General features: G+C 33.0%; 4 protein-coding genes across 5 annotated transcripts; 3 read left to right on the top strand and 1 right to left on the bottom strand.

Annotated features, from left to right (window-relative positions):
* LOC112802300 (beta-glucosidase 44) lies at nucleotides 1-6145 on the top strand. Its single transcript, XM_025845445.3, has 11 exons — nucleotides 1-413; nucleotides 1763-1821; nucleotides 2988-3063; nucleotides 3165-3236; nucleotides 3335-3422; nucleotides 3505-3757; nucleotides 3853-3968; nucleotides 4371-4591; nucleotides 4924-4955; nucleotides 5048-5150; nucleotides 5708-6145. The coding sequence occupies exons 1-11, from the start codon at nucleotides 158-160 to the stop codon at nucleotides 5986-5988; spliced, it is 1557 nt and encodes a 518-aa protein (XP_025701230.1). The 5' UTR covers nucleotides 1-157; the 3' UTR covers nucleotides 5989-6145.
* A 282-nt stretch (nucleotides 6146-6427) lies between these two features.
* LOC112802299 (exonuclease 1) lies at nucleotides 6428-11047 on the bottom strand. Its single transcript, XM_025845443.3, has 12 exons — nucleotides 10886-11047; nucleotides 10744-10780; nucleotides 10437-10611; nucleotides 10269-10347; nucleotides 10104-10148; nucleotides 9688-9837; nucleotides 9425-9539; nucleotides 9141-9241; nucleotides 8140-8237; nucleotides 7954-8046; nucleotides 7368-7585; nucleotides 6428-7067 (listed from the first exon to the last, which is right to left on the bottom strand). The coding sequence occupies exons 1-12, from the start codon at nucleotides 10961-10963 to the stop codon at nucleotides 6517-6519; spliced, it is 1740 nt and encodes a 579-aa protein (XP_025701228.1). The 5' UTR covers nucleotides 10964-11047; the 3' UTR covers nucleotides 6428-6516.
* Nucleotides 11048-12459: 1412 nt separating this feature from the next.
* Nucleotides 12460-18582, top strand: LOC112802298 (uncharacterized). Of its 2 annotated transcripts, none has more exons than XM_025845441.3 (9): nucleotides 12460-13163; nucleotides 13518-13987; nucleotides 14556-14743; nucleotides 14836-15003; nucleotides 15840-16154; nucleotides 16399-16548; nucleotides 16634-16783; nucleotides 16875-17084; nucleotides 17247-18582. In XM_025845441.3, exons 1-9 carry the CDS (start codon nucleotides 12674-12676, stop codon nucleotides 18181-18183), a joined length of 3078 nt encoding a protein of 1025 aa, XP_025701226.1. In that variant the 5' UTR covers nucleotides 12460-12673; the 3' UTR covers nucleotides 18184-18582. The 2 variants fall into 2 exon arrangements, with proteins under 2 accessions (XP_025701226.1, XP_025701227.1); XM_025845442.3 differs by having other exon boundaries at nucleotides 12503-13201.
* A 4575-nt stretch (nucleotides 18583-23157) lies between these two features.
* Nucleotides 23158-25502, top strand: LOC112802297 (small ribosomal subunit protein RACK1). The gene is made up of 3 exons (XM_025845440.3): nucleotides 23158-23817; nucleotides 24599-24953; nucleotides 25189-25502. The coding sequence occupies exons 1-3, from the start codon at nucleotides 23300-23302 to the stop codon at nucleotides 25288-25290; spliced, it is 975 nt and encodes a 324-aa protein (XP_025701225.1). The 5' UTR covers nucleotides 23158-23299; the 3' UTR covers nucleotides 25291-25502.
* The last annotated feature ends 1904 nt before the right edge of the window (nucleotides 25503-27406 follow it).

Below are 27406 nucleotides of genomic sequence, written 5' to 3'. Positions count from 1 at the left end.
ATCTACAATTTCAATTAATTAATATTTTCTTCTTAGCTGGAGAAACTAAACCCCCCCCCCCCCCCACATTTTTCAACGAATATGGCCTATAAATAAACCCCACTCACATGAACCAGAAAACACAAAAACACACTATTCTTCACACTCTCCTCCAAACATGGTGGCTCCAAAACCATCTCCACCACTGTTGCTTACAACTTTGGTGGTTGTAATAGTTGGCTCAACAATAATCCAGTGTGGCGCGGGTGCAGGGGATCTTGATGGGGTGCATTTTGACACGGGGGGTTTGAGCAGACAAGTGTTCCCAAAGGGCTTTGTGTTTGGAACAGCAACTTCTGCTTACCAAGTTGAAGGTATGGCCGACAAAGATGGTCGTGGCCCCAGCATTTGGGATGTTTTTATCACTAAACCAGGTAAGTTAATTCAAATTATTACTCTCATCACTATATTATTCTATTACTTATGTGCTTTATATTCTGCTGAATGGACAGAATAGTGATGTTAGTTTAGCAAGAATTCTCTTTACCAAATTCTTGTAACTGTTGTCTTGAGTAATGCAATCAGAAAATTTCAATTAAAATATTTATTTTTTAGGACTTAAAGATAATTAAATGATATAAAGTAGCGAGGATTATTACTTGTTATTCATAGGCTAAAAGTTAATATATTGTCTTATTCTTTTAAAAGAATAATATATCTATAAAAAAATCAGTTACTAAATCCATCTAATATATATTTTTATATTTATAGCTGATATTTTATTATATACATATATTTTAACATTGAAATTCTGTCAAAAAGTTTTGGTTATGTACTGCTAAACCCTTATTATAATTTTCAAATTAACTTAACTAGTGTCCAATCACTGTCCGCTTTTAACATGATTTGCATGTTACTTAAAATATTTTAGAATACCTTTCCCTTTCAAATATCTTTAATTAGTTTGAAAATGTATGTGAGAACTGAGAATTGAGAAAAGTCCTTTTTTTTCTTTTTAAAAAATATATAGATATTAAACAATAAAACTTTTTAAATATTTTTAAAATATTAATATTTTAATAATTTTAATTAATATATATTTTATATATTTTTTATAATTAACATTAATAATTAAAATCATTAAAACACGAATATTGTAAGCACATCACAGCACCTCGATTTCATTAAAAGAAATACATATTAATTCATCATTCTTATGTGGGTATGGATGTTGGTGCCTTATCAAATTAATAATGACGTGTAACATAATCCAGTCATTTAATTGGGAATGAATGTAATCACCCAATCTTACAAGAAAGAATGTAATCACCCAATCTAATAAAATCTCCATTATTTTTCTTTTCTTCTTCCACGAATCTCCAACATTGCTCTTATCCTGAAAATAAGTTGGCACGTTATTGCTTTAATTATTGGCCCCATGTATTTAAGAAAAAATATTTTATAAAGTAAAAAATTGAAAAATTGATAAAATGAAAAATTATTTTAATTTTTGTTCTTTATAAATTTTATTTTTAATTTAAAAATAACTAATACTAATTTTCTTATCTATCAATTGTTTATTTTAAAAGAATTTAATCTGTATTTAATTATCGAGAAATTATATTTTTGTATTATAAATTTCTTATTTTATGTTACTTGATAACTATTTATTTATTTTATATTTTAAAAATAAGAATTACTCTTCTTCTTTAGTATATATATAAGAATTTATCTTAATGAAATGAAATTCATAAGCTCACATTGTTTTTTAAATTGGAAACAGGGATTGTCGCCGGTAATGGAACTGCAGAAGTTTCGGTGGATCAGTACCATCGCTACAAAGTAAGTGCCAATAATTGAATGAAGAATGAACCAAGTATCAATACATTTCAATAAATTTTATAACACTACTCCAATATTTGATAGTGTATGCATTAAATTCAGTAGGCCCAAAAGCTATTTGTATGTTTTTAAAATAATACTTCCATCTTACAAAAAACAAAAATACACATGCCGAGTGAAGTATTAAATAAATCCTGGTAACACTTAAAATTATATGAAATGATGTAATTAACATAATATTTAATTATTTCAACTACATTTAAGGTACTTTTTGAAAAAAAAAATATCATTATCTTGATATTAGAGTTGAATAGTTTATCTTAAAATATCAATTTTTTTGTTAAATGCTTTTCAATAGATAATTAGAAACAGTATAATATACATGTGCTATATTTCACGGTAAATTTTAGTGTCCAAAGCCGTGACATTGAAGATATTTTGTACTATTTAATTTTTATCAATATTTTTTTATATTTTTATGCTATAAAAATATAATTGTTTTTATCTCTTCTCATTTTTTTATTAATTATTTATAATACCAAAAGCTAGTTAAAAAAGGAGAAGTTTGTGCATGCTATGAATTTGTTCGGGTACTGTTAAGTTATTAAAAATTTTAATAAAAAATATATTTTTTATTTTTTAGTGTGTTTACAAAAATTTTAATAGTAAAAATAAAAATATTAAAAAAAATAAAAGTTACAATTTATATTTTTTAAAGATTTTTTACTTAAAAGAAAGATATTTTTAACATTACAAATAAACAAAAAAAAATATTTATATTATTGTACCTAAATATAATTATTAAATAAAAAATATTTTTATATAAAATATCTAAACATAAAATTATTTTTATTTTTTTAAATTTATTTAAAAAAGCTTTCGTCCAAACAAATCATATATATATATAGTCACTGAAATGCTTCATTTCCTGGCTGGTAAACTTGGCATGACGTGTGTCTCAGATGCTAGTAACCATTTCGTGGCCACCTTGCATGAAATGGTGCTTATTTCCATTTCGTGGGTGAGAGTTGCGAATTGGTCATACGCAATTTGGGAGGAGTTTCCATCCGTACATATTATGGGAAATAAAGAATTTTCTATGTATATATCAATAAAAAGCCTATATATATATGTATTACTTAGCTCAAGTGTATTTAATATGACAGGAGGACGTGGATCTCATGCAAAAATTGAACTTCGATGCCTACCGATTCTCAATCTCTTGGTCAAGAATCTTTCCAAGTAATTATTTTGTTATATTTTCCATATTTGATGAAAAATAGTATAAGAACAGGAAAAAGAAAGCTGATGAAGTCTATAATTAACGAATTATAATTGTGCAGATGGAACAGGCGAAGTAAATTGGAAAGGGGTAGATTATTACAATAGGTTGATCAATTCCTTACTTGAAAAAGGTAAAATATCTATGTCTATGTACATAATATATTTGTGTCAATTCAAAACAAGTTATTGATACTCTAATCTAAATGATAAATCCTTTTAACCTTTGCAGGCATTACTCCATATGCAAATCTCTACCATTATGACCTTCCTCAAGCTCTTGAATTGAGATATAATGGATTATTGAGCCACCAAGCAGTGTAAGTAGCACACTTTTTTTTTTTTCTTAAGCAACAATTTTGATGGTACTTGTTACTTATGAATGTATAAAATTTGGCACAGGAATGATTTTGCAGATTATGCAGAATTCTGTTTCAAGACATTTGGGGACAGAGTGAAGAACTGGATGACATTCAATGAACCAAGAGTGGTAGCTGCTCTTGGCTATGACAATGGCTTCTTTGCCCCTGGAAGGTGCTCAAAGGAATATGGGAATTGCACTGTTGGAAACTCAGGCACTGAGCCTTACATTGTTGCACACAATTTGATTTTGGCACATGCAACTGCTGTTCAAAGATACAGAACCAAATACCAAGTGATAACAATTTCTTTCTTTCTTTCTTTTTTCTTCTTTGATTTGAATTGCTATGAAGTTCTTATGTGGTGGATGAATGTGCTTTTTTGTTTCAGGAAACTCAAAAGGGTAGGATTGGAATTCTCTTGGACTTTGTGTGGTATGAGCCTCTTACAAGATCCAAGGCTGACAACTATGCTGCTCAAAGAGCAAGAGACTTTCATGTTGGATGGTATAATTATTAATTTAGAATCTTTTGCATTTTCACATTAAATCATCACCTAAGTATGTTCAAGTAAAGTTCATAGGTAGATACAGAAATTGGTTAAAAGTCTTTCCCAGATCATGTTTCTCTTGTCCTATTTTGAAAAAAGTTTAATTTTGATGCACTTACTGATAGTGTAATATGTTTTACATAGTCATTCATCCACATTCATTCTTTCGGATAACCATTCATGTGATCCATATATAAGCTAGGTATTTTTGCTGATATGGCGTTACGTACTACGTAATTAGATACAGGTTGTAAATCTATTTTACATTATATATCAAAAAATTCTTAGTTTTTGTGTCAATTTATGACTAGAAATTGTAGACTCTCACATATTTAATAAGTGTTGAAATTCACATACAGGTTCATTCATCCCATTGTATATGGAGAGTATCCAAAAACCATGCAAAACATTGTTGGGAACAGACTCCCAAAGTTCAGTCTGGAAGAAGTTAAGATTGTGAAGGGTTCCATGGATTTTGTTGGCATTAACCAGTATACTACTTACTATATGGCTGCACCCCACCTATCAAAACCACCAAAAGTTCCAGGCTACCAACAAGATTGGAATGTAGCATTTGTTTGTAAGATCCATGCTCCCTTACAATTCAAAACAGAAAAAATTACACCGATTTCTCCTCATATTTAATTTGTGAGAAAGTATAGGAAATCAATTTTTAGAGCGTTTTTAATTGAGTGGTGCAGGACTAAGGGTTTATGATTTAAGGTCTATAATTTAAAATAAGCAAAACAATTTTAAAAAAGATGGCTAATGTTGGCTGAAAAAAGTTGGTTCCCTGGCATTATTCTTAAGTTATATGACACTCGACATCCTAGGGAAGATAGTTTAATTTATCTTTTTTTATGTTTTTTGTTGCATTTCTTTGATTAATGTTGATTTTATGTAACTTGGCAGATGCTAAAAATGGGAAACCTATTGGTCCGAAGGTAAGTTAGAAAAAGTGGTACATGTTCAATTTATAAAATTAGAAGTGTATAAAAATCATGCATTAATCTTGTCATGAAATTGAACTGTGTAGGCATATTCATATTGGCTTTACAATGTTCCATGGGGATTGTACAAGGCACTAATATACATCAAGGAGCGTTATGGAAACCCAACTGTCATCTTATCTGAAAATGGTAAACACCATAAGCCTACTACTTTGTGGTTTTGTTTCTAATCTTTTGATTAAAATCCTAATTTCCTCTCTGACAAACAAGAGAGGATCGAAGACACCATCGTTCCTCGATATTTAAAGATGAAAAATTGTCATTTATTATTCAAAAATGATAACAAATTGATCTTAATATACATAATACTAATAGGAGGATTACGCATTTAGCTGTTTTAATGGTTAAGGATGAATTTGTCATTTTCTTCGTCCGCCATACTTTTGTTAAGGATGCAATCAAGATTTTATTGTAAAATATATTTATGGTATTTCCTTTAGTACTAGTGTTGTACTTGTACAAAGAAAATAGAGATTTTACGTGAAATCGAAAAAGTATATTAAGTATATAAAATATAAAATTGTAACAAGATTTAAATTGTAAAATCGTCAAACATAGTACATATTTTGAAAAATCGATTCACTCATTTAAAATCGTAATATCCAAAGATTTTAAGTTAAATCGAGATTCTAGCAATATGTATGTACCTATTCAACATGATATCTAACATTGTTTATGATTTGTAGGAATGGATGATCCGGGAAGTTGGACTCTACCAAAGGGCTTACATGACACCACAAGAATAAATTTTTACAAAGATTATCTAACTCAACTAAAGAAAGCAGTTGATGATGGAGCGAATGTAGTTGGATATTTTGCATGGTCATTGCTTGATAACTTTGAATGGAGATTAGGGTACACATCAAGGTTTGGAATTGTGTATGTTGATTTCAAGACCCTTAAGAGATACCCTAAGATGTCAGCATATTGGTTCAAGCAACTCCTGACTAGGAAGACTAAGAACTAATGAAGAGCTTGGCAACAATGCTTCTTGATTCACCAATTAAGCTTCTATAGAGTATCTTGTTCCTAACTTGTAACTTCTTGTGTGGTTTGCCTATGAGGTTTTAATTATATATGTATGTGACTTGAGTATATGCAAATAAAATGTTTCTTTTATGTCACTCTCTACCTTATGTTTTACATGAGGCACAGAAAATATGTCTAAAAATCCATGAAATTATGAATTCATTCATCTTTTCTTTTCTAACTATATTTTCAAGTATGCAAATGAAAAAATTTTCTTCTTTTGACTTAAACATGTTGAATGCTCTAAATGAAACCTCTAGTATCTATATCTTGTTACCAAAATTTTGTCTAATACTTATGCACGTCTAAATAAAATTACTATAAGTCTTCCAACAAAATCTTTTCTAATTTTCACCTACCCCTTTGTGACAAATCTATTTTATAAAAAGCTAGATGTTTATAATTTAAATGGGGAATTATATTCTAAATTGATTACAAAACATTCATGGCCATAGAAATTTTATGATTACACTCTAGAAAAGAAACTCAAAATAGTTCTATTGCCGGTCAAAGCCTGCTTGAACTTGCCTCTCTTTGATTGTTTTTCACTTCCACATCTTCCTTTTGATCCTGAACCATTTTTCATGCTTGTCTTAGAATTCACACTCCCTTGTGATTCCACATTCAAGCAAACAACATCTGAATCTAGTTCTTGAGTCACTCCTGAGACCGGTTCATCTGAGCAAATGTTCTGAAATTTCCTTTTTCTTGAGAGATTCTGAGACTCCTTTTCTTCTTCAAAACTATCTGGGGGTGTGCACAAGTCAATGTATTCCTCATTGCTTGCAATAGAAACCTTTTCAAATGTGGTTTTATTATCTGTCTGAACAGAAAAAGATGCTTCCTCAGTTTTCATTATCTTGAATGGGTTGTTGTTAGGAACCTTCAAAGGAGTGTCATCAAATAAAATGGTCTTTTCAATTGTTTCATTTGTTTCCAGTGGCATGATTAGTTTCTCAAGTGCCAATTCTTCAACTGAATGTCTTTCTTTATCTGAGATCAACTCTTCTCTTGTCACTGCAGAATGCAGATGAAGAAAATGTTTATTACATTCTAATAGATAGCGAAAACCAGTTACCTCCTTTGAGATTAACCGATATTAACCACACCAAGATTAAAATTTTATAACACTTGATAATCATCCTATATTTATAAAATATAATACTACTCTCCCTTATAGTCATGATGCAAGATATGAAGTTAGTGTAAACATAACAAATTATATATAGTCTACAATGTAACTACCAAAAAATAGTTTGTCAAGAGTAATTAATTTCTAATTTATGACCACATGATTCTCTAATTTACATGACTTGCCTGTATTATTTTCAGTGGTGTTTTGGGAGACAAAGATTGAGAAGCAGTTTTCCTTGGTAAGTTGTTTTGGAACCTCAACTTTCTTTATTTGACCAATGCTTTTGACTGCAATACGGTTAAGAGAAAGTCCAGGACTTTCAGACTTATCAAAGGCTTCCTTAGTTGATGGGTTTAAGTCTCCTTCAGCTATTGCAGTGACTATAGTTGATGGAATTTCTCTACATGGCAATGGATTTAGTCAAGGAAAATATGTTCAACAAGCACATGTAGATTGACATTGATCAAATATCCCTATCAAAAGTGCAAAGTGCAAGTGCATTATTAAAGGCATGACCAATAGTCAAGAGACTTTGATTTATAATATAGTTTTATATAAATATCATGTTTTGCTACATTAGAGAAAGTGTTTAATTCAACCATCCACTGTTTCAAAAGTCATGCAAACTCAAGCATCTAATTGGAAGATAATGGAAAACTATAGTATAAGAAATTGTTGCCAAAACATACTTTATAAAGGCTGGAAACAGATGCTACATGCTAGTGAGTTCGAGAATGTTGAAACAACATAAGACTAAGTAAAGGATACGGTCCCAAGAAATCAAGGGTTCCATCGAGTGATTCAAGAAAACCTTGGGGAAGAGGCTTCATGTGCTTAAGCTCTTTAGCATTGGCATCATATCTACACATTAATTTCATAAGGAAACATAGTCACTGATGATATAATAATGTATGCTCTTTAAAAGAAACAAGAACTATTTTTTTAAGTACTTACATTCGAGCATGCTGAAAGACTGCAATTGCCTCTTTGAAGGATTTTGCATAATCTTCAGGCATTTGATCACCCTTCTCAAACTTAAGAACTGACAAAACCTGTTAAAAAAATCTTATTTAATAGTCAGAACAAACTGAATATGAACAAGAACAGCATAATTGCCAGTTGCCTCTGTTAAAGCATTACAACAAAATGCATATATTGCTGTTATTAACATTCAAAATGAGAAAATATTCCAAATTTGTAAAATCTTGTATTTTATGGCTCCATCCCCTATTGATGATAGAAGTTAAAACTTAAAAGTAGACATCCTAGAAAAATTGAAGTTCTTGGGTAAAAAACAATTGTTTGCTACTCTTATTTTGTAGTGGTAAATTAGTAATAGCTTGTCATAAGGATAATTAACTAGAAACTTGAAAAGATGATAAAGACATTGATCAAGTTAGAGATCAAGATAGTACTGGCCTAAGTGTAATTTCTCTCTTAAGAAAATTTCCTCATGGCACATAGTCTAAGTTTTCATGTTCATAAGTAAGGCACGATATAGGTTGTACCATACAGAAGAAGTGCAGAACTAACTAAATATGAATTAGTTTCTCCAGGGGAAAGAAATTTTTTTATTGAAAATGTAACTTCATACTAAGTGCTGAGTGCTTATAATGTTAACCTAGTGATTCATGTTGAAAATTTTATGTGATAAATATATCTGTATCTTATTTCCAAAAACATCAATATTGCAAGTAAATAGAATTTATGTGAAGCCTCTTTCCCTTAAATTCTGAGTTTATCATCATAGGTATTTGGCATTCAAAGTTCAGACTTAGTATAAATAGAAAATGATAAATCCTTATGCTGAACAGGTCAAAATCTAAATCATAACGAATTCATTCCAACTGAACAATGCAATTGAGAAGAAAAGAGCTTAAAATATATCTTCCATATTTTGTTCAGATATACTCCAATCAGCACATGTTCTTATTATCCGATATGAAGATACTTACACGATCTAGGTTCTTATACTTGGACACTAAGGCATGAGCTCGAGCAATACCAATTCCAGGAACAGATGGAAGAAAATCACAGCCAGCTAAGACACACATACCTGGAAAGACAATAAAAATCCCTTATCAACCTTTCATCTCATGCCAAGATACTACAAGTGCATACTTTAAGTTGTAAATGATTTTGCAGGGTTTTGTCTTTTTTTCCCCTTCTTTTTTTGTTGGTTACTACCAAGAATTTTGCACATTTATGCAGATGCATCATTGCAATTCACAAAGTTTACCTGTGAAGAGTTTCATGTCAAAATTCCGAAATGAAGGTCTACTGGACTTGGCACAAAAAACCTTCTCTATCTCAATTCTTTCGCCATTCCCATCACGGTCCATCTTAAAAATAATCTGTTTCAAAATCATACCAAATAACAAATCCAAAACTTTCAGACTTCGATGAAGTTTAACAATGAAGCAGCAATAATTGACATCAATACATTAGAAAAATGCAATAAAAACCTGACGCACAGCATCATAGATTTGAAGAAGTTCTTACAGCTGGACAACCATAAGCTATCAAATCACTATCTTCTGTGATCACTGCAGCAATTCCACCCTTTTCTACTTCAAGATTGGACATGTATGCTAACTGAGCATCTGCTTCATATGGAGCTACAACAAATTCAATGCTCTCTGATCTCAGAGTCTGCAAAGTGATTAGGAATTGGTATTTCTCAAAAAAGGAAAAAAGAGGTGAAAGCAAGGTAATGAAACTCGAATTTTCACCAAAACTCGTAGAACTTACACAAATATAGGTGAACTTAAATCATAAAGCTCAACTCATAAACTCCTGTAAAATTGTAAACTTGCTTTGAAGGGTTTACGAGTTATTGAGAGCTCGATAACCTTAGGCGGAAGTATTCTCCGTGTATCAGTCAAAAGTATGTATAAAAGGATATGTTTACAACATACCTGAATTAATTGATATGCCATCAGGGGAGTAATGTTAACTGCTCTCTACAACAGAAAACCAAGTTAAAACTATTCAATGTTTCCTTCATGGGACTAACATAGACAACATGGAACAAGAAAACTACCCAAAAATAAAGGGAGACAGAAAAGAAAAAAGTGTTGTACCTGGAAGAGTTCTGAAGCTGCAATAACATTTCCTTCTTTGAGCTTGGCCATTGCCAATTCACGATTAGCACTTCTTTTTCTGAATCACAAGAAAAAAAAACACATAGACATTACACACTATGGAAACTAGATATGCACTTTATCAATTTCAAAACTTGAAAACCATACTTATGCCTCTCTTGCTCAGTTGCTGCTTTGCAAGGAACATTGCCACCATCAAAGACAACAACCGGTGTTATTTTGTAGTAGCGAAGAAGGTTCACTCGATGCATAAAGTACTCAATGTACCGCAATTTCTTTTCACTATCAGAATCTAGACAAAGCTCCATACTACATGAATAAGCTGAAAAAACCCAAAAAAAAAAATAATGCGAACTTCAACATGTTAACGATTAGTTACAGTTTACACTAACTACACAATGCATCAGTCTAAACTGCACCAAAAACAAAAAATAGTTTACTATTTACTACTCACCACCCTTGTGAAGCCATGAGTATGCATCGATACCCACCTGCAAAATGAGATGAAACAAAGAAAATGAGCACACCCCAAATAATTTTTCAAATGAAAAATTGAAACTTTAAATGAAAATGAGGTCTAATTCTTAGTTTCTTACTCGTTTGCCAGCGTACTTTTTTATGTGGATAGGTTCGATGTAAGGCTTCATAAATTTCAGGAGATCCTTGATACCCATTTTTTGCAATCCGATTCTGGGTTTTGGGGTTTTTCTTTTCTTCTGAAAACCAATTCTTCAATTGTTCCCCCCATTTTTTGGAGTATTAATAAGGAAGCAGAAAATGGCGGGAAGATAAGCAAGTGGCGAAATTTGAAGGAGGCAAAACGAGGAGAAAACCTATGCTTTGCGTAAAGTTGTCGATCACGTGCCTGTCACAGAATGATTCTACACAGTCCAATAAGGAGCGTAGTGATTGGTTCATTGGTTGCCATGGAGTGCATTTAATTTATGCCAAATTAAATTTTTAATTTTTTTTAATTTTTTTAAATTGATCATCTTAACATAATACCATTCTAAACCAGTAAAACCTAATTTAAAACCATGAAATATTTGAAAACTATCTATTTTTTTGGTGACTGAATATAACACAAAAAAAAATAACTTAAAAAAAAGAGTAGCACTTCTTTCTAATAATAATGTCTAAATTATTAGGAGGTAGTAACCACTCTAGATACACCTGCTTGTTTAAAGCAGTAGTTTTAGTCATTAAATCAGCCGCTCTGTTTGCTGTGTGCTGAAAACTATCTATTTTAATAATATAACATGTTATTCGCTTTAAATTTTTAGATATTCGGTACATTAAAAAATTATTGAATTTACATTTATTTTATATTTAAGTACATTAATATTTAAAAGTAAAAAATATAGTTATTTCAAAGTGAAATAAGTAGATAATTAGATATCCATAAAATAAAATAAAAAACTTAGGTTAGTTAAACAATTTAATTTAAATATTTGAAAATTATAAATAAAATTTTATTCCTAATTTGTTCACTTATATTGAAATTGAATGGCTTAAACTTCTATGGACATTCTTTTGTTAGTAAGGATTATAGATGAATAGGACATAATTTTTTTTAAAAAACTAATTACTGACTATTGATGATAACAAAGAATTTTGAATATTCAATGGTTGATAAATATATAAATATAAAGAAATAAACATAAATTTTTGTATACGAAATAAGTATGTCACATTGATATTTATATTTTTGTATTTTGATTAATTATAAAACTATATTCTTATAATTTTCAGTTAAAAATTTGAATTTTATTTTAAAAAATAAAGTGTGATCTTCTACCATGGAATAGTTTTTCTTTTATATTTATTCTTGATCCCATCTATAAAATCAATAGTGAGAAAGGTATCCCCTAACCCGACAGGTTAAGGACTAATCCGTCGCAGTACTGAGCTCTATTTAAGGGTTTGCCGCTGGCCAATGGGTTGCTGCATGCACAAGACGGGATTCGAACTCCCAACACTTGCTTAAGCGGACTAGTGAGCTAACTACTAGACCAACCCAACTTGGTTAATTACTAAAATATTTTATCTGTGCTAACTGCTAAGGGATTTCAAGTGGACTCAGGTGTTTGTTTTTTTTTTTTTCAATTTCGTTTTCGGTTGGGCCCATAATGAAAATAATTAGAAGCAGCCCAAAAAGACAGAAAGAAACGGAAACAGAGTCGGCAAAGCAACGACTCAGAAGAAGAAAGAACAGACAAAAAACGCCGTCGTCTTAAGCTCCCTCCAATTTCGCGTTGCTACTACAAAACGCTACAAACTCAAAAAATTCTGCACCATAACTATTCTCCAAGGTCTCTCATTCACTCCTTCATTCTCTCACTGTGAAATTTCAAAACCCTAACTTCCCCAACCTTCCAATTTCAATGGCTCCCCGCGCCGACCAAGACAGTCTCTCAAGCACCGATGACGACGAAAGCGACGACGAAGGCCTCAAGGAGGACTTGGCGGCGCTCTCTAGGGCCTTCGATATGAGCGGCGCTGACTCCACCGCGCCTCCCGACCCCGTCCTTCAAGTGGATTTCGACGACGACTTGCGCGGCGGTGTCTCCACAGCTCCTCCTGCCGCCGCGTTCACTGACCTCGTGGTTCGAACGAACTCCGACGACGAGCTGCGCAACGACCCACTGTTGGCCACCGGCGATGCCGTCGTATCCATCGACGCTGTCGACTCCGGCGGCTACGAGTCCAACGAAGATATTGAGTATCTCCAGAGATTGCAGAATCTCTACAAGCCTCTGGCGACTCTTCCTCCTCCATCGCCTTCGCCGCCACCGGTGGACGTATTCGATGATGATGACGACGATGTCGAGACCGTTCGCGCCATTTTCAAACGGTTTGCCGACTACGATATGAGTAGGGCACCTTTTCTCGTGTTGGAAATTTTTGTTTCGGTAATTCTGAATATTTATTGTTTTGGTGCACTAATTGATTGTTTTTCTTAATCACATGTCTTTGGGTTTTTTCTTTATGACGTTATATTCATCTTTGTGACTTAAGCATGTGTTTGGTTTAACTTATTCCAATTTCAAGACAGCTTAATTATTTGTTGTCAAGCAAGCTCTTAGTTTTACTTGGTTCCGGTGTATGTGCTTTTTAAGGATGCCTCTGAATTCTCCGTTTGGCCTTGCTTCATATTGTTATTATATTTTATTTATTTATTTTTGTTTATCACGAGCTTATCCTTTTGATGAATATTGGATCCTCTAGGAGGTTTAGGTACAATGACTGAGGGAGATCAGGCCACAAGTCCAGGCCCTGAGAGAGACATTGCTAATGGTTCAACATCTTCCGTAATTGTTGAAGGTGGTGAAACATGCCCTGTTTATCATGATCGTACTAATTCCACAGATTTCATGACTGGAAATACTGAAATGCAGCACTCTGGTCTTGCTGAGAGTTCTAATCCAGATGCCAGCACTGTATCCAGGTTGCCACGGAGAAGATCAAGTTTCCCACCGTTAGCGCAGGCTCTTTTTGATGCCCTTAAGAAGAATAGGTCTCTTCAGAAGTTTATTAGAAGCAAGATGATTGAGATTGAAGCAAAAATTGAGGAAAACAAGCAACTTAGGAACAATGTTAAAATCCTTAAGGACTTCCAAGCTTCATGCATAAGAAGAACAGGGAGTGCTTTATCGCTAAAAAAGGATCCTCGTGTCCTGTTAATATCAGCACAAAAGGTTGGTTTGTAATATATAATTATCTAAATTCTAAAGTCTTGAGTTATTAATTTCACTGATAAATTCTGTCTTTGGTCACATATTCTTGTACCTTCATTTATTCATCTTAGGGGTAGATCACTGGATGTTATTTATGGTTTTCCTATCTTTGAAACATTTGTTTGTTTCCGTAAAATTACAAGAACTTCAGTTGTTATATATTTCAATAGATACCATTATCAAGTTAATGCAGGTATGGATTTAAATGGATTAGTATCAAATTGGAATGCAGAGGAAGGATTTTTCTTCTTTTACAGTTTTTTTGTATTATTTTTGGAAAATTTACTGTTCTTGTTATCTGATTCTAGTATTTTATTGGAGTATCTGTTCGGTGGAGATTGAATCTATTGGTTAACAATCTTTCTTAGTTCTTAATCTAAAATAATCATTTAACGAGTATGGAACATTTGGAATTTTGCCAGTTTCAATTTACTGGGTGGGATTTTAGCATAGCTTTTGTGATTCTTATATTGTTTATGATAAACATCGAAAACCCTTTTGGTTTAATTTTCTTTTTTCTTTGATGTAGAGTGATAGTAAAAGAAAATCTCCAATGTGTTTTGGCCCACCAGACAATCGTCATGTTGCTAATTATAAGATGGTTTTAGAAAGATTTCCGCGTTCATTGGATCGAAAAAAATGGTCAAATGAGGAAAAGGAAAATCTTATGAAGGGAATTAAGCAACAATTCCAAGAATCGTTGGTAATAGCAATGAGGTAACAACAATATTGGGTTTTCTATATATTAGTGTTTCATTTCAGCCTATCGTGTTTTGATTCCTTTTATCCTTGATGTACACCCTTTACAGTTCTGAAGTTCCACATGGAGATGGAAATTACATGGATAGCATAATGGAATATACTAACCAAGTTGATATTACACCCGAAATTATGAAAAAATATTTACCCGATGTTAATTGGGATAAGTTAGCTTCTACTCATGTTCCTGGCCGTACTGGTGCTGAATGTGAATCAAGGTATGTATTTCCTATTTGGCGAGCTTCTACTTTTATGTGTTAAAATATGTTAAAAGATTTACAATTGAGCTGTGTGTTATGTTTCTCTTATTGTGCTATGCTCACTTCATGTCATGTTTGTTGAGGAGAATTAGGAGGATTTTGCTTGTAATTGGGAAACTGTGGATTGAACTCAACCTTCTGCAATATTAATTTGATGCATTACAATATTATATAATGATAATGATTTGGCAGCCATATATGGCTGATCACTTCTTATTCCAAAAAAGCTGGGCCCCTTGGGGTGTGGGGAGTAGGAAGGCCTCATGATATGGCAGTTTCAAGCAGAAAAATGTTGTATTTATAATAAAATGATTTTATTTCCTATAATTTACTGGTTAATTCAGGTTTGGGTACTAAATATCCAGTTCAGTGCATTTCAGGGAAAGATAAACTTTCTCTTTTTATACAATGTAGACATGTTTTTTGTTGATTCATTGCACTGTGTATCATGTGCTCCGTCTCTGCCGCATAGTTCTTTGACTGTTGTTTCATGTTCATTGCCTTTTCATGAAGAATACTGCAGAGATCTATGACGATCACCATCAGTTTACCCACTTTTTTGGATTTCATGAGTTCGAGAGCAACATTGATCTTGCAGGTGGGACCGTACATGAAATGATTTTTTAACACGGTGGTGATTAATTTGTCTGTGATGATTGCCATCACAGATTTCTGTTTTACTCATCTAGTGATCTCGAATCTGGAACATATAGAATATAAAAAGATATGTCTATGTATATGAATTGGCGGATCCCATCATAAGTTCCACTAATTTAGTAGTGTACTGTCGACAGGTGGTTGAATTGTGAAGATCCCTTGATCAACCATGGACCATGGACTAGTGAAGAGGATAGGTTGCTTTTGCTTCTTGTCCAACAAATGGGAATTAGGAACTGGTTCGATATTTCCAAATCCTTGGGCACGAACAGGACTCCATTTCAATGCTTGGCTCGATTTCAAAGGAGCTTGAATCCTTCGATGCTAAATAGGGAATGGACTAAAGAAGAAGATGCTCAACTCTGTTCTGCTGTAGCTATTTATGGAGAGAGTAATTGGCAAGCTGTGGCTTCTGTTTTAGAAAGGCGGACAGGAACCCAATGCTCAAATAGGTTGGTCAGCTATTTCTTCTAATTACGTTTTATATAAGATTGTGAACAAACTATCCAAAATCAGAACAATTTTCTGATACCCTGTCCCTAAAATTAAAACATTCATTGTAACAAAAATTGGTTCTTGTATATGAAAAGGTTGGTTAAATAAATTGGCATGGATTTTGAGTGTATTAAATAGGATAACTTTTTTCTTAGCTGCTATATTTTGTCTGTTAATGAAAATAAATTATAATCGATGCAGATGGAAGAAATCACTTTTTCCCGAGAGAAAAGGGAGTTATACTCAAGAGGAGGACAAGCGCTTGACAGTGGCAGTCATGCTTTTTGGTCGGAAATGGAATCAAATAGCTAGGTTTGTTCCTGGTCGGACCCAATGTCAATGTAGGGACAGGTAATGCAAAAGGTTTTAAAAATTGATAATAGAGATGTTTTATGATATTGGTTACTGATAAAGTTTTTGGGCATTCTTATTGCAGATACGTCAATAGTTTGAACCCTTCTTTGAAATGGGGTGGATGGACTGACGAAGAGGATTCAAGATTGCAAGCTGCAATTGCTAAGCATGGATTCTGCTGGTCTAAGGTTGCTGAAGATATGCCCCCTCGTACTGATTCTCAATGCCGGAAGTATGAGCTTAGGAGTAATTAGGGTGGTGAAAAATATTTCTTTAAAATATTTAGATTATGGTGTCTTACTCCTATTTTTTTCATTGACCAGGAGATTTAAGGTGTTATTTCCTGATCAAGCTTATTTGCTTCAAGAAGCAAGAAAGAAGCAAAAGTCTTTGATTGCTGGTAACTTTGTTGATCGAGAATCTGAACGCCCAAACCTTACACTGAATGATTTCCTTCCCTTACCTACATTATCTCCTCTTCCTTGTGATGCTGATGATGAGAATCTCCCTAGGAAGAGAAAGAGGAAGTCAAGGTACTGCCTAATCTCCCTTTGATAAACTCCTTGTTTATTGACAAATAAAAGATATGTTGCCATCTTCTTTGGAATTATTATTTATGCTGCTGTAAATTGTTACATTGAATATCGTTTTAGGAATGCTTTTTATTTTCTAATAATTCCGGTTCATGGTTGCAGCAATGAACACAAGAAATTCAGGTCCAGAAGACCCGCAAAAAAGACACGAACAAATCACAATGATGGAAAGGATATTGATGAGTCCAAGATTTTTAATGGAGATGTCAATATTCCCAAAAGAACAAGGTCCAAGAAAAACTCAAGAAATACTTTAGTTCATGCTAAGGAAGCTGAGAATACAAAACAAAATGCTGAGATCCAGGCTTGTAGTGGGAAACTAAGTAGAATCAAGGGCGCCGAAACATCAAAGAACAAACTAAAGAATAAAATGTTGAAACCTGAAAGCTTGTCTACTGTTGTTGAGTGTTCTGGAAGTCAAAATGAGGACAACACAACTCTTTCTTCCTTTCTACACATGAAGTTAAATAAGAGAGGGTTGAAATGCAACAAAAATAAGGGCGGGGCTGCCTCTGCATTTGCGACAAATGTTGTATCTAAGCAGGTTGATAATCAAAGCTCCTCTGCTGAGCAAGATGGCTTGTCGCAGTTGTGTGGTGCTGGTGGGGTTGAACATTTGGTTACGGTGCAAAACAACTCCGCTTCTGACAGGCTACTGAGAAAACCAGAGAATGTAAATAGGTTGACTGGTGGTGAGGATGACAACGAAGATATCACCCTTGATTGCCTTGTGGGAAACAAATCAAAAGAATGTAGTCAAGTGACTAAAGGACCTTCTGTTTTATCTTCTTCCAAATCAAAACATGCGTCTGTTTCGCTTCCTGAAGTGCATTGCACAGAAAAGGCAGCCATCACAGCTGATTGCACCGGGCAGTCGACACCAAATCTTGTTGAAGACCGATCCGTTTCACCTAGTAGTTTGGCTGAACCTACGACAGCCTTCAATGCAGAGGAAGAAGATGAACTGCTTGCTACCTTTATGCGAAATAAGTCTAAGGGAGCACGAAGAAAGGTGAAACGTAAAGAAGGTAATTGCTAATGCTCCAACTTACTGGGCTGGTGTTTTCAGATATTTAATTATGTGTAGAAGACGGTTGATCAAAACCTGTGGACATTTTTAAGAGTGAAATGACAGAGGTATATATATACACATATAGCCCTAATTGAAACCCCTCATGGCCATGATTGCGAAATCAGGATAATAAGGGTGACGTAAGTTCTGTGATTCTGCTACATGAAGCATGCATTGTAATCTTGATTTGTTGGGCCTGTTTACGCCTGTATAGGCTGATTTTTCGGCTTGGCGCACTTTGTGAATTGCCATAATTCTTGTGTTATTTTGTTCCTAATGAAAGGATAAGTATACATCTCTAGTCAAATTTTTGGACTGTTTTTCCAAGAGGTGATGGTATAAAGAATTTTACATGTTAGTGGATTATTAACTTAGACTTTTACATTGTCGACATTATTTTCAGTCTAGGCTATGGGAATGATTTCTTTCAATTTCCTTTTTTCTATTTTATGCTATTAACCTAATTGGGAGCCATGACAATTATTGGTTAAGATATATCTCTTGCTAGAAGTAGATTGAACATGATGAGTTATCGATCATTTCTAGCCAAATATTTGATGGGGTTTGTACATACAATTTCTATAAATAAATGCTAATGTAAGGTTGAAATTAGTATTTGTTACGAAAGTTACCTGAAACGGTGATTTGGACCTGAACGTGAGGTTTAAAATCCTTCTGAAACAACGTCCGTCTTGTTGGTGTTGAGGTGGCGCCGTCCGAGTTTCTCATGAGGAGGTGGGGATGGTAACTCTAAGAGGCTTCAATCTTAAGTTAGCAAGACTTTTAGGCAGGTTTTTTAATTAGATTGAGTTTTGAATATTCCTAAAAGTGTTAGTGTATTTATAATAGACAAGATAACTACTTTTTTGGATTAGATCTATCTTAAATGGTGGATAACTGTTCCTTTTTTCTAGGTAAGTTGTTGAAATTTCTCTTCTAGAGGAATGAGAGATATCTTAGGAGGGAGTTATTTTATTTGGATAAGTAAGGCTGCACTACTCTCGTCGCGTCCGACCTCTATGAGGTCGGGTAGGTGTAGAGGAGGCATGATCTCTTACGTGGGCTTCTATCCTTTTTGGGCCTGGCTTTATTTTGGGTTAGGTTATGAACAATGTCCCTGTTTGAGGCCGAGCTTTTATAAGGTCGGATTCGAGCATTTGTAGATTTAGTCTCCCACATTGGGTATATCGCCTTTGGTAGGTTGGATACTCGACGTGTTTTCAAAAAAATTTTCAAACGTTGTGTGCCATCACGCACGTTATTTTTTCGATTACCTTGAGAATCGCACACGTCATTATAAAGGGGCCTGAAATGGCTTTTTTGTCCATATTGTTTTATAAATCTTCAAACTCGTTTCATTTTCCTTTTTTGGCTTCTTAGAAATGTTTACTCTCTTCTTTCTTCAAAATTTCTTTGATTTCCTTCACAAACTTCTCCAAGATTTCTCCTTTTATGTATGAGATGAATGTGACACATTGCTAAAAATTGAAGCCAGTCTAAGTGAAGACATTTAGAATTAAAAAATTATGTTATATTTGATATTTTATTTGTATTCGAGTTATTATTTTTTATTTTCAATACTAAAAAGTTATATATTATTTTTAATGCTTTATTTATGAATTACGTAATTTTTGTTTATAGGTTATAATTTCTTATTATTGTGAAATTTTAAACAAAAAATCATTTGTTTAACACGGTAAAAATGACGGTTAAAACTACCTTTTTAAACGACGGTTAATCAGAATTTTTTGTAATTTTAAATTATTTTGGTAGCTTTAGATGCTGCTTTGAAAATCTTGGTAAAGATTTTCATTAAGTTGAAAAAGACGTTAATAAAGTAAGTCGGCCATTTTTGGATATTTCGCTTGTAAATTTTGTTTTCCCTTAGTTATTTGAACTCCAACTTTGAGTAGTTGTGCCTATCAAGTTACTCTTATATTTCGTTTTAGGCCAAACTCTTTTAAAGTTAACTATGAACTGCTTACGTAACTTCTTCATTAATTTGTACCTCGTTTCATTTTGCCGATTATTTAGGCCAGACAATTGCAATTTTTCAAGCCTAAATTAATGCATTTGGATGAAAAAGTTGGTGAAAAATTAATTATCATTAATAAAAAAAGAATTAGATAAGTCTGCTTGCTATTAAGAATATTTCTTTTTATCCTTAGCCTTTGCTATGGTGCTTTGTTAAAACACTTTTAAGAAAACCCTTTTTGAAAAAAAAAAATCATAAAGTCGAAAAAAATAGTACACCAGAGAGCAAGGTGCGCTTGCTAACTGTAGTACCTCTTTAAGTTACATGCATTCCACGACCTTGGGAGCTTGTTCCCCTTAAGGTCGGATATAGTAACATTTTTCCAAGACTTTACAACCTTATAAAGGTCCTTTCTAGTTTGCAGCCAGCTTTTTCTCGCCCGACTTCTGAACTACGATATCATTTCGGATTAATATGAGGTCGCTTGTGGCAAAACTTCTTTTGATGACTTTCTTGTTCTACTTCAAAGCCATTCTTTGTTTTAATGCTTCCTCTTTTATTCGAGCTTGTCCTAGGATTTCTGGGAGGAGGTCAAGTTCTAGACGCCAACCTTGATTAGTAAATTTAGTATGACTAATTCACTACCTGCTTAGTATTGAACCTATGGGGTCACACACTAACGAGTGTTCTAATCTTTGCTATAGAATTATTTAATTATTATTTTGATTTGATCAAATAAATAATTATATTAATTCAAATAGAATATTGTTATATTCTTTGCTAGCACCAAGAATATAATAATAATATGATAATTGAGAATATTAAATGAGATTTGAGAATAATTAGTTATTGTATTTTCAAATTTGGATGAGATTCTAACTGATTCTATTTTCAAATTGAGTTATGATATTATTCATAAATTTGAAGAATTCCGATTTAGAATTTTAAGATATGATTTAAATTTGAATTGAGATTCAAATTTAAAATCAATAACAAATCTCATATTATAGGGTGAAACACTAATTTCGAGACAAAAGCACAATACTTTTAACACTCAACTTCAACTATAACTTCATTTTAAATTCATATATACATGATTGTTGTTATTGGATTTTTCTTCTTTCCTCTCATTTCTCACTCTCTCCTCTCCTCATCCCTCCCTCCAAACCAAATTCTTGTTGTCACCTCTCTTCTTTTCTTTCTGTCACACAAACTATTGTAATCTTTCATCCTCCCTCCCTCTCTCTCTTTTCACTACCTTTGTACCTACGTTGTCTTTATCATGTCGTTTTCTTCTATGTTTTTCACAACCGTATCTTCTCTGCCACTGTCGTACCCTTTGCCGCATCTTTCTTTCTTTACTGTGACTTCGTGTTTCTTTTCTTCATCATTGTGTCTATTTTTTTCATATCGCAATTGCCTCTACTTTAAATTTATGTTGCCTTTGTCTATACCCCATATTCGCCGCTGCCTCTGCTTCATGTCATGTATGCTTCGTCTCTATCATTACGAACTTCTAGATTTGCCTCTTTCTCTCTCTCTATATATATATATCTCTCTCTCTACACCTCTATTCTATGTCTTAATCTTCTTCGGTCCTTTTCTCTCTTCTTCATCATCATCTTTCTCTATCTTTGTCTTTCTTTCTAACTACGTCTCTTTTAATTCTTTATTTATTTTCTATTTATTTAAATTTTGCTTTAAGTTTTGTTAAAGCCATCTTATGTTGGTTTTTGGAATTAAATTTGTTAGTTGATTAAGAGTTTTTAATCGCGGTGGTTTAGTTGAGATTGTTACTCTTTAATAATGCAACCAATGAAACAGTTCCAAAACAATAATTAACACGCAGAATTATAGTTGCAATCAACAATGAAATATACGAAGAAATTAATGGAAAGTATGAGTGTGAATTATGATTTGTATGATCTATCACGTACTTAATTAGCAAAGAAGTTAAAAATTTTGTAACTTATCCATAACGTTTATATTTTTAATTGGTTTAATTATTCTATTGATTCCTATAGTTTTGCAAAATTTTTAATTAGATTTCGGTACTTTTTTCTTTTTAATTGAGTCTTTGCACTAAATTTTTTTTAATTGGATTTCTACACTTTCGTTTCCTTTTATTTGAGTCTTTATACCTTTTTTTTAGTTGAGTCCCTATAAAATTAAGCTAATTACTGTCAAGAGGGATCTAATTAAAAAAAATTGGTACAAAATTCTAATGAAAAAAAAGTATAAAAATTTAATTAAAAATTTCGTAAAATTATAAAAACTAACAAAATAATTAAATTTTTTTAATATTCTATGTGTATGTTTCAACACATACACAAACCCACCATACTCAAAGAATAATCTTGTTTCTCATAACTAGGACCACATATATGTAGTGAAGGTTTAAGGTGGTGTTGTCAACAACAACAAATCATGACCAGGATATAATTGCCATTGCAATGAGATAATCAAGGTAATAGTATATTTTTTTGGACAAATTGTTTTTTAATCCTTTGGATAAGTACCCGAGTTTAGAGACCTCCAAAAGAACAAGAATCCATTAAGACTTTAAGAGTTTAGTCAAAACCCAAACAAATGAGGGGAGGAAAAAAAAAACCAATGAAGAATCACATCCCGTTCAACAAAATCCAAAAACAAAACTATTGGGTTTTAAATTTATATCATTAACCAAGTTGAGTTGATCTAGTAGTTAGCTCACTAATTTGCTTAAACAAGTGTCGGGGTTCGAATCCCGCCTGCTGCATGCAGCAATTCATTGACCAGTGACAAACTAAAAAAAAATTTATATCATTTAAATTTTAAAATTTATTTTAAAAAATAAAATACGATTTTTTATTATTTATTTTATAAATAAAATAAAAAATACAAATAAAAAATTATTTAAAAGTAAAAAAATTATTTTTTAATTTTTAAGATAAAATTTAAAATTTAGAGAATTTAAATCTGTTTTATTTTCCATTTCTCAAAACCCTAATAAATCGAATTCGGTTCCCATATATATATGAAGACGACCTTTCACTCCCAGCAGCAAGCTCTCTTCTCTCTTGCGCACACTCCCCAATCCTTCAAACCCTACCATCCACAGAAACAACAATGGCAGACGGACTTGTTCTCCGCGGCACCATGCGAGCCCACACGGACTCCGTCACAGCCATCGCAACCCCAATCGACAACTCCGACATGATCGTAACCGCCTCACGCGACAAGTCCATCATCCTCTGGCACCTCACCAAGGAGGGGGGCACCTACGGCGTCCCCCGCCGCAGGCTCACCGGTCATTCTCACTTCGTTCAGGACGTCGTTCTCTCTTCCGACGGCCAGTTCGCTCTATCCGGCTCCTGGGATGGCGAGCTCCGCCTCTGGGACCTCGCGGCCGGAAAGTCCGCTCGCCGATTCGTCGGACACACAAAGGACGTTATGTCTGTTGCGTTCTCGGTTGATAACCGTCAGATCGTGTCGGCGTCTCGTGACCGCACGATTAAGTTGTGGAACACTCTTGGCGAGTGCAAATACACGATCCAGGACGGTGATGCGCATTCCGATTGGGTTTCTTGCGTTAGGTTTAGCCCTAACACTGTGCACCCTACCATTGTTTCTGCGTCTTGGGACAGGTAGATTTAAATATGTTTTTTCTTTTAATTGTTTTTGGTTCAGATATGTAATTCTGGGTTGAAAAGAGTGTTTCTGTGGTTGTTGACTTTGTGTGATTTATAGGGTTTGATTGGATTGATTGAGTTGCGATAAAAGGGCTTATTTATGCAATAATATTAGTGAGTATTAGGGTTGAACTTCTTTTTCCTTCTGATTATAAAAAGTTTGGAAAATGCGCTTTTTTGTGGAGTATGTTGTGTGATTTATAGGGTTTTGATTGGAAGGATTGATTTGTGATTAATGAAAGAAAGACCATGTTTTTGCAATAATTTTTGGATTAGCATCGGGAAGTAAGATTTTTTCCCTCTTATTACATTTGTTTACTTTGACATTTATAATCATGGAAAACGAACTTGTTTCTTAAAGTTTCAAGTTTGTATATTCTATGAAGGGCATGTGCTTGTATTTTGAAATGTGTAGTTTGATTGGATAGAAATGCTTGTGAAAGAAAAGGTTTACTTTGTTAGAAACTTTGAAAAAAATGGTTTTGCCTTTAGATACAATATATTTGAGAAGTACGACGTAGGGGGGGGGTTTAAATTCACTTGCTTTTATCCCTTTTTCCTTTTCCAAAATTGTAGATAATTGGCATGCTAAATGCATTTTACATAGGTAGTACTGAATCATATGGCTTAATGGTTTGAGATTACTTAAGCTTAGGAGTTGCTTCGGTTTGGTTTATTTCCAACTGGCAATACATTTGCTACGATTTCTTACTGTTTTTTTTTTTTTTTTGGATAGGACTGTGAAAGTTTGGAACCTGACCAATTGCAAGCTGAGAAACACTCTTGCTGGTCATTCTGGTTATGTGAACACAGTTGCTGTTTCACCTGATGGTTCCCTGTGTGCCAGTGGTGGCAAAGATGGAGTAATTTTACTGTGGGATTTGGCTGAAGGGAAGAAGCTCTACTCCCTTGATGCTGGTGCTATCATCCATGCTCTGTGCTTTAGCCCTAATAGGTACTGGCTATGCGCTGCTACTGAACAGAGCATTAAGATCTGGGATTTGGAGAGTAAGAGCATTGTGGAAGACTTGAAGGTTGATCTCAAGACCGAAGCTGATGCCGCCACCGGTGGGAACGCCAACAAGAAGAAGGTAACTGTTCTCAGTCCCTCCCCTTCACACGCTTTTGGTTAATGCTAGATTTTCTTTTATAATAACATAGCTGATGATGGTTATCATTGGGTTTTAGTGTTTTCCTTATTGGGTTTTATAGTGATGCTCTCACAGATCTTTGATTCTTGTCCTGGTTGGTTTGATTTGCACCGTGGAATGAACTGTTATACATTAAGGTATTTATTTGTTGTTTCATTACACCATTGTCTTGCAGGTGATCTACTGCACCAGCTTGAACTGGAGTGCAGATGGAAGCACATTGTTCAGTGGTTACACTGATGGTGTGGTCAGAGTTTGGGGAATCGGACGGTTTTAGAAAAAAGGCTTCAAATTAATTTTGCGATGCACATCTGTTTTTATTTTTGAGACAGCTAGTTACTCATAGAACTCACCAGAAAAATGTTCTCTAGGTTGTTTATTGTTGAATATTTTTGGGTTATTTCTTTTTTTAATTTTATTTTTGTATTGTTGAAGTCTCAAGATAATGACGTTGGGCGGCCTTTAATTAATGTCACGTTGGCCTGGTTATGAATCGTTTTATGATCATTTTTGAGAAAAATCCAAATCAGCTCCTGACAATTATTTCAAGACGATGAGGTTATTGACAAAAAAAAATATCAACCTGACCCTGAGTTTTATTTTTTTATGGGATGGATTAGCTCCTGTGTCAAAAAAAGGCAATGTTGTTTTTTTTTAACACAGGGATTAATCAGTCTTAAAAAAAAATATCAAAGGCTGCACTGGGTGTTTTTTTATTTTTGGAATTTCGTCTTTTCGTGATAATTGTCAAAGGTCACGAGAGGTATTCACTCATCATTTTTCAATTACTTTTATCATGTGGAGCTTGATTGTGTAAAATCGTGTTTTGTTTCTCTCAATCCTCGTGTTTTGTTTCTCTCAATCCTCAAACTTGGTCTTTCAACTATTTGAAAACCCTTCTTAAGCAAAGTAATTTGAAAATCCTTCTTAAACAAAGTAATTTGACCTTTTAAATGCAAACGCTTGGAATAGTTTCCATGCTAAGATTGTCCTTGAGCTTTGTTCTTCTACCTTGAAGGTGATTCTCGTAGCATACATATTCATCTATAACTAACATGGAACCTAATAGACCGTGTAAATCATAGCTTGAAGGATCTAGGTTTTGCTGTTTTTTCCTTTGGCAGAAGAGAGGCAATGATAAAGAGCTATGATGCACAATTACACGACATGTGGGCACTGAGTGGACACAAAATTTATAGAATAAATTATAATATTATTTTGATATTTTATTAATATTTAAATATAAATAAAAATTTTAATATTTTTTAATTATTTAAAGTATTTAAAATACTATTTATTTTAATGAATAATAATATATACAATTTTTTAAAATTACGCTTGTTTAAATGTGTTTGGAAAAGAAAGATAAGTACAGATGTGGTAAAGAAAGATAAGTACAGATGTGAAAGATGTGGTAAAGAAAGATAAGTACAGATGTGAAAATTCAGTAAAGTGTCTGGATTTTATAGTCAAAGAAAAATGGATATCGATTTTATAGTCATAAAAATGGACATAGTAGATATTTGAAGCTACGGATAGAATTAGTTTGGATTGGCTTTTAAACATAGTATTTATTTTTTTTATCTTTTTGAGAAAAAAAAAATTTTTAACAGATAAAAAATATTTTTTATCTGAATAAACTTTAAAAAAATTTTAATATTAAAAATATTTTTTATTTTTTTAATAAAAATACTTTTTTAAAAAACATATTTAAATAAATTTTAAATTAAATAAAAATATTTTATTTAAAAAAATACTTTTTTATTAAAAAAATAATCCAAACTATTATTATAGTGACTCTAGTATTTCGAATTCAAACCTGCTAATCTGATAGTATTTCGATAGATTCAATCCGATAGAAAAGATTTGACAAAAAATTATATATAACATTAGTGTCAATTTAAGTAAATGTTGCACAAATAAATAATTGTTTATTTTTAATGTGTATTGAAAGTTATTTTCAGATGTCGTTCATTGAGTTGTATATTGAGTTCGAACAATCTAAAGCTGACCGAAATATTGAACGGGAAGATTACAATAGTAATAGTGAAAAAAAGTTTGAAAGCACTTACAAGGTCATTTGGTTCACGTGGAAAGGAAGATCAAGCTGATGACACTATGGAGGCAAATGTGACAGAAGTAGCAAATGCACTAACAAACCAACATCCGTTTAAGGAGTCATCTTTCATGCGCGTTTTAAATTTGGAAGTCATGCATGCTCTGAAATTTTCTGAATATATGAATGCAGGTACATAATTGCTTATATTTATCCAAGGGGTTAAAATTTTGTTATAATCTATATTATCGATCGATTAATTAGTCATGTCACATGTGAAAATATAATTAATTAGCATTTATTTACGTCTTTATTTAATTAAATTTAAGATAATAAT

Source organism: Arachis hypogaea, chromosome 5 (genome assembly GCF_003086295.3).
Source record: "Arachis hypogaea cultivar Tifrunner chromosome 5, arahy.Tifrunner.gnm2.J5K5, whole genome shotgun sequence".
In the NCBI taxonomy this organism is placed as follows: Eukaryota; Viridiplantae; Streptophyta; class Magnoliopsida; order Fabales; family Fabaceae; genus Arachis; species Arachis hypogaea.
This window is presented reverse-complemented; position numbering and strand designations above follow the sequence as displayed.

Excerpts from the sequence above, each read along its gene's own strand:
- LOC112802300 (XM_025845445.3), top strand. The coding sequence starts at position 158 with ATGGTGGCTCCAAAACCATCTCCACCACTGTTGCTTACAACTTTGGTG. Across the intron at positions 414-1,762 it reads TGTTTTTATCACTAAACCAG|GGATTGTCGCCGGTAATGGA; the intron begins GTAAGTTAATTC and ends AATTGGAAACAG. Across the intron at positions 3,237-3,334 it reads CAATTCCTTACTTGAAAAAG|GCATTACTCCATATGCAAAT; the intron begins GTAAAATATCTA and ends TAACCTTTGCAG.
- LOC112802299 (XM_025845443.3), bottom strand. The coding sequence starts at position 10,963 with ATGGGTATCAAGGATCTCCTGAAATTTATGAAGCCTTACATCGAACCT. Across the intron at positions 10,149-10,268 it reads CAGCTTCAGAACTCTTCCAG|AGAGCAGTTAACATTACTCC; the intron begins GTACAACACTTT and ends TTTCTGTTGTAG. Across the intron at positions 8,047-8,139 it reads GTCTTTCAGCATGCTCGAAT|ATATGATGCCAATGCTAAAG; the intron begins GTAAGTACTTAA and ends ATTAATGTGTAG.
- LOC112802298 (XM_025845441.3), top strand. The coding sequence starts at position 12,674 with ATGGCTCCCCGCGCCGACCAAGACAGTCTCTCAAGCACCGATGACGAC. Across the intron at positions 16,155-16,398 it reads GGAACCCAATGCTCAAATAG|ATGGAAGAAATCACTTTTTC; the intron begins GTTGGTCAGCTA and ends TAATCGATGCAG. Across the intron at positions 16,549-16,633 it reads CAATGTCAATGTAGGGACAG|ATACGTCAATAGTTTGAACC; the intron begins GTAATGCAAAAG and ends TTCTTATTGCAG.
- LOC112802297 (XM_025845440.3), top strand. The coding sequence starts at position 23,300 with ATGGCAGACGGACTTGTTCTCCGCGGCACCATGCGAGCCCACACGGAC. Across the intron at positions 23,818-24,598 it reads GTTTCTGCGTCTTGGGACAG|GACTGTGAAAGTTTGGAACC; the intron begins GTAGATTTAAAT and ends TTTTTTGGATAG. Across the intron at positions 24,954-25,188 it reads GGAACGCCAACAAGAAGAAG|GTGATCTACTGCACCAGCTT; the intron begins GTAACTGTTCTC and ends ATTGTCTTGCAG.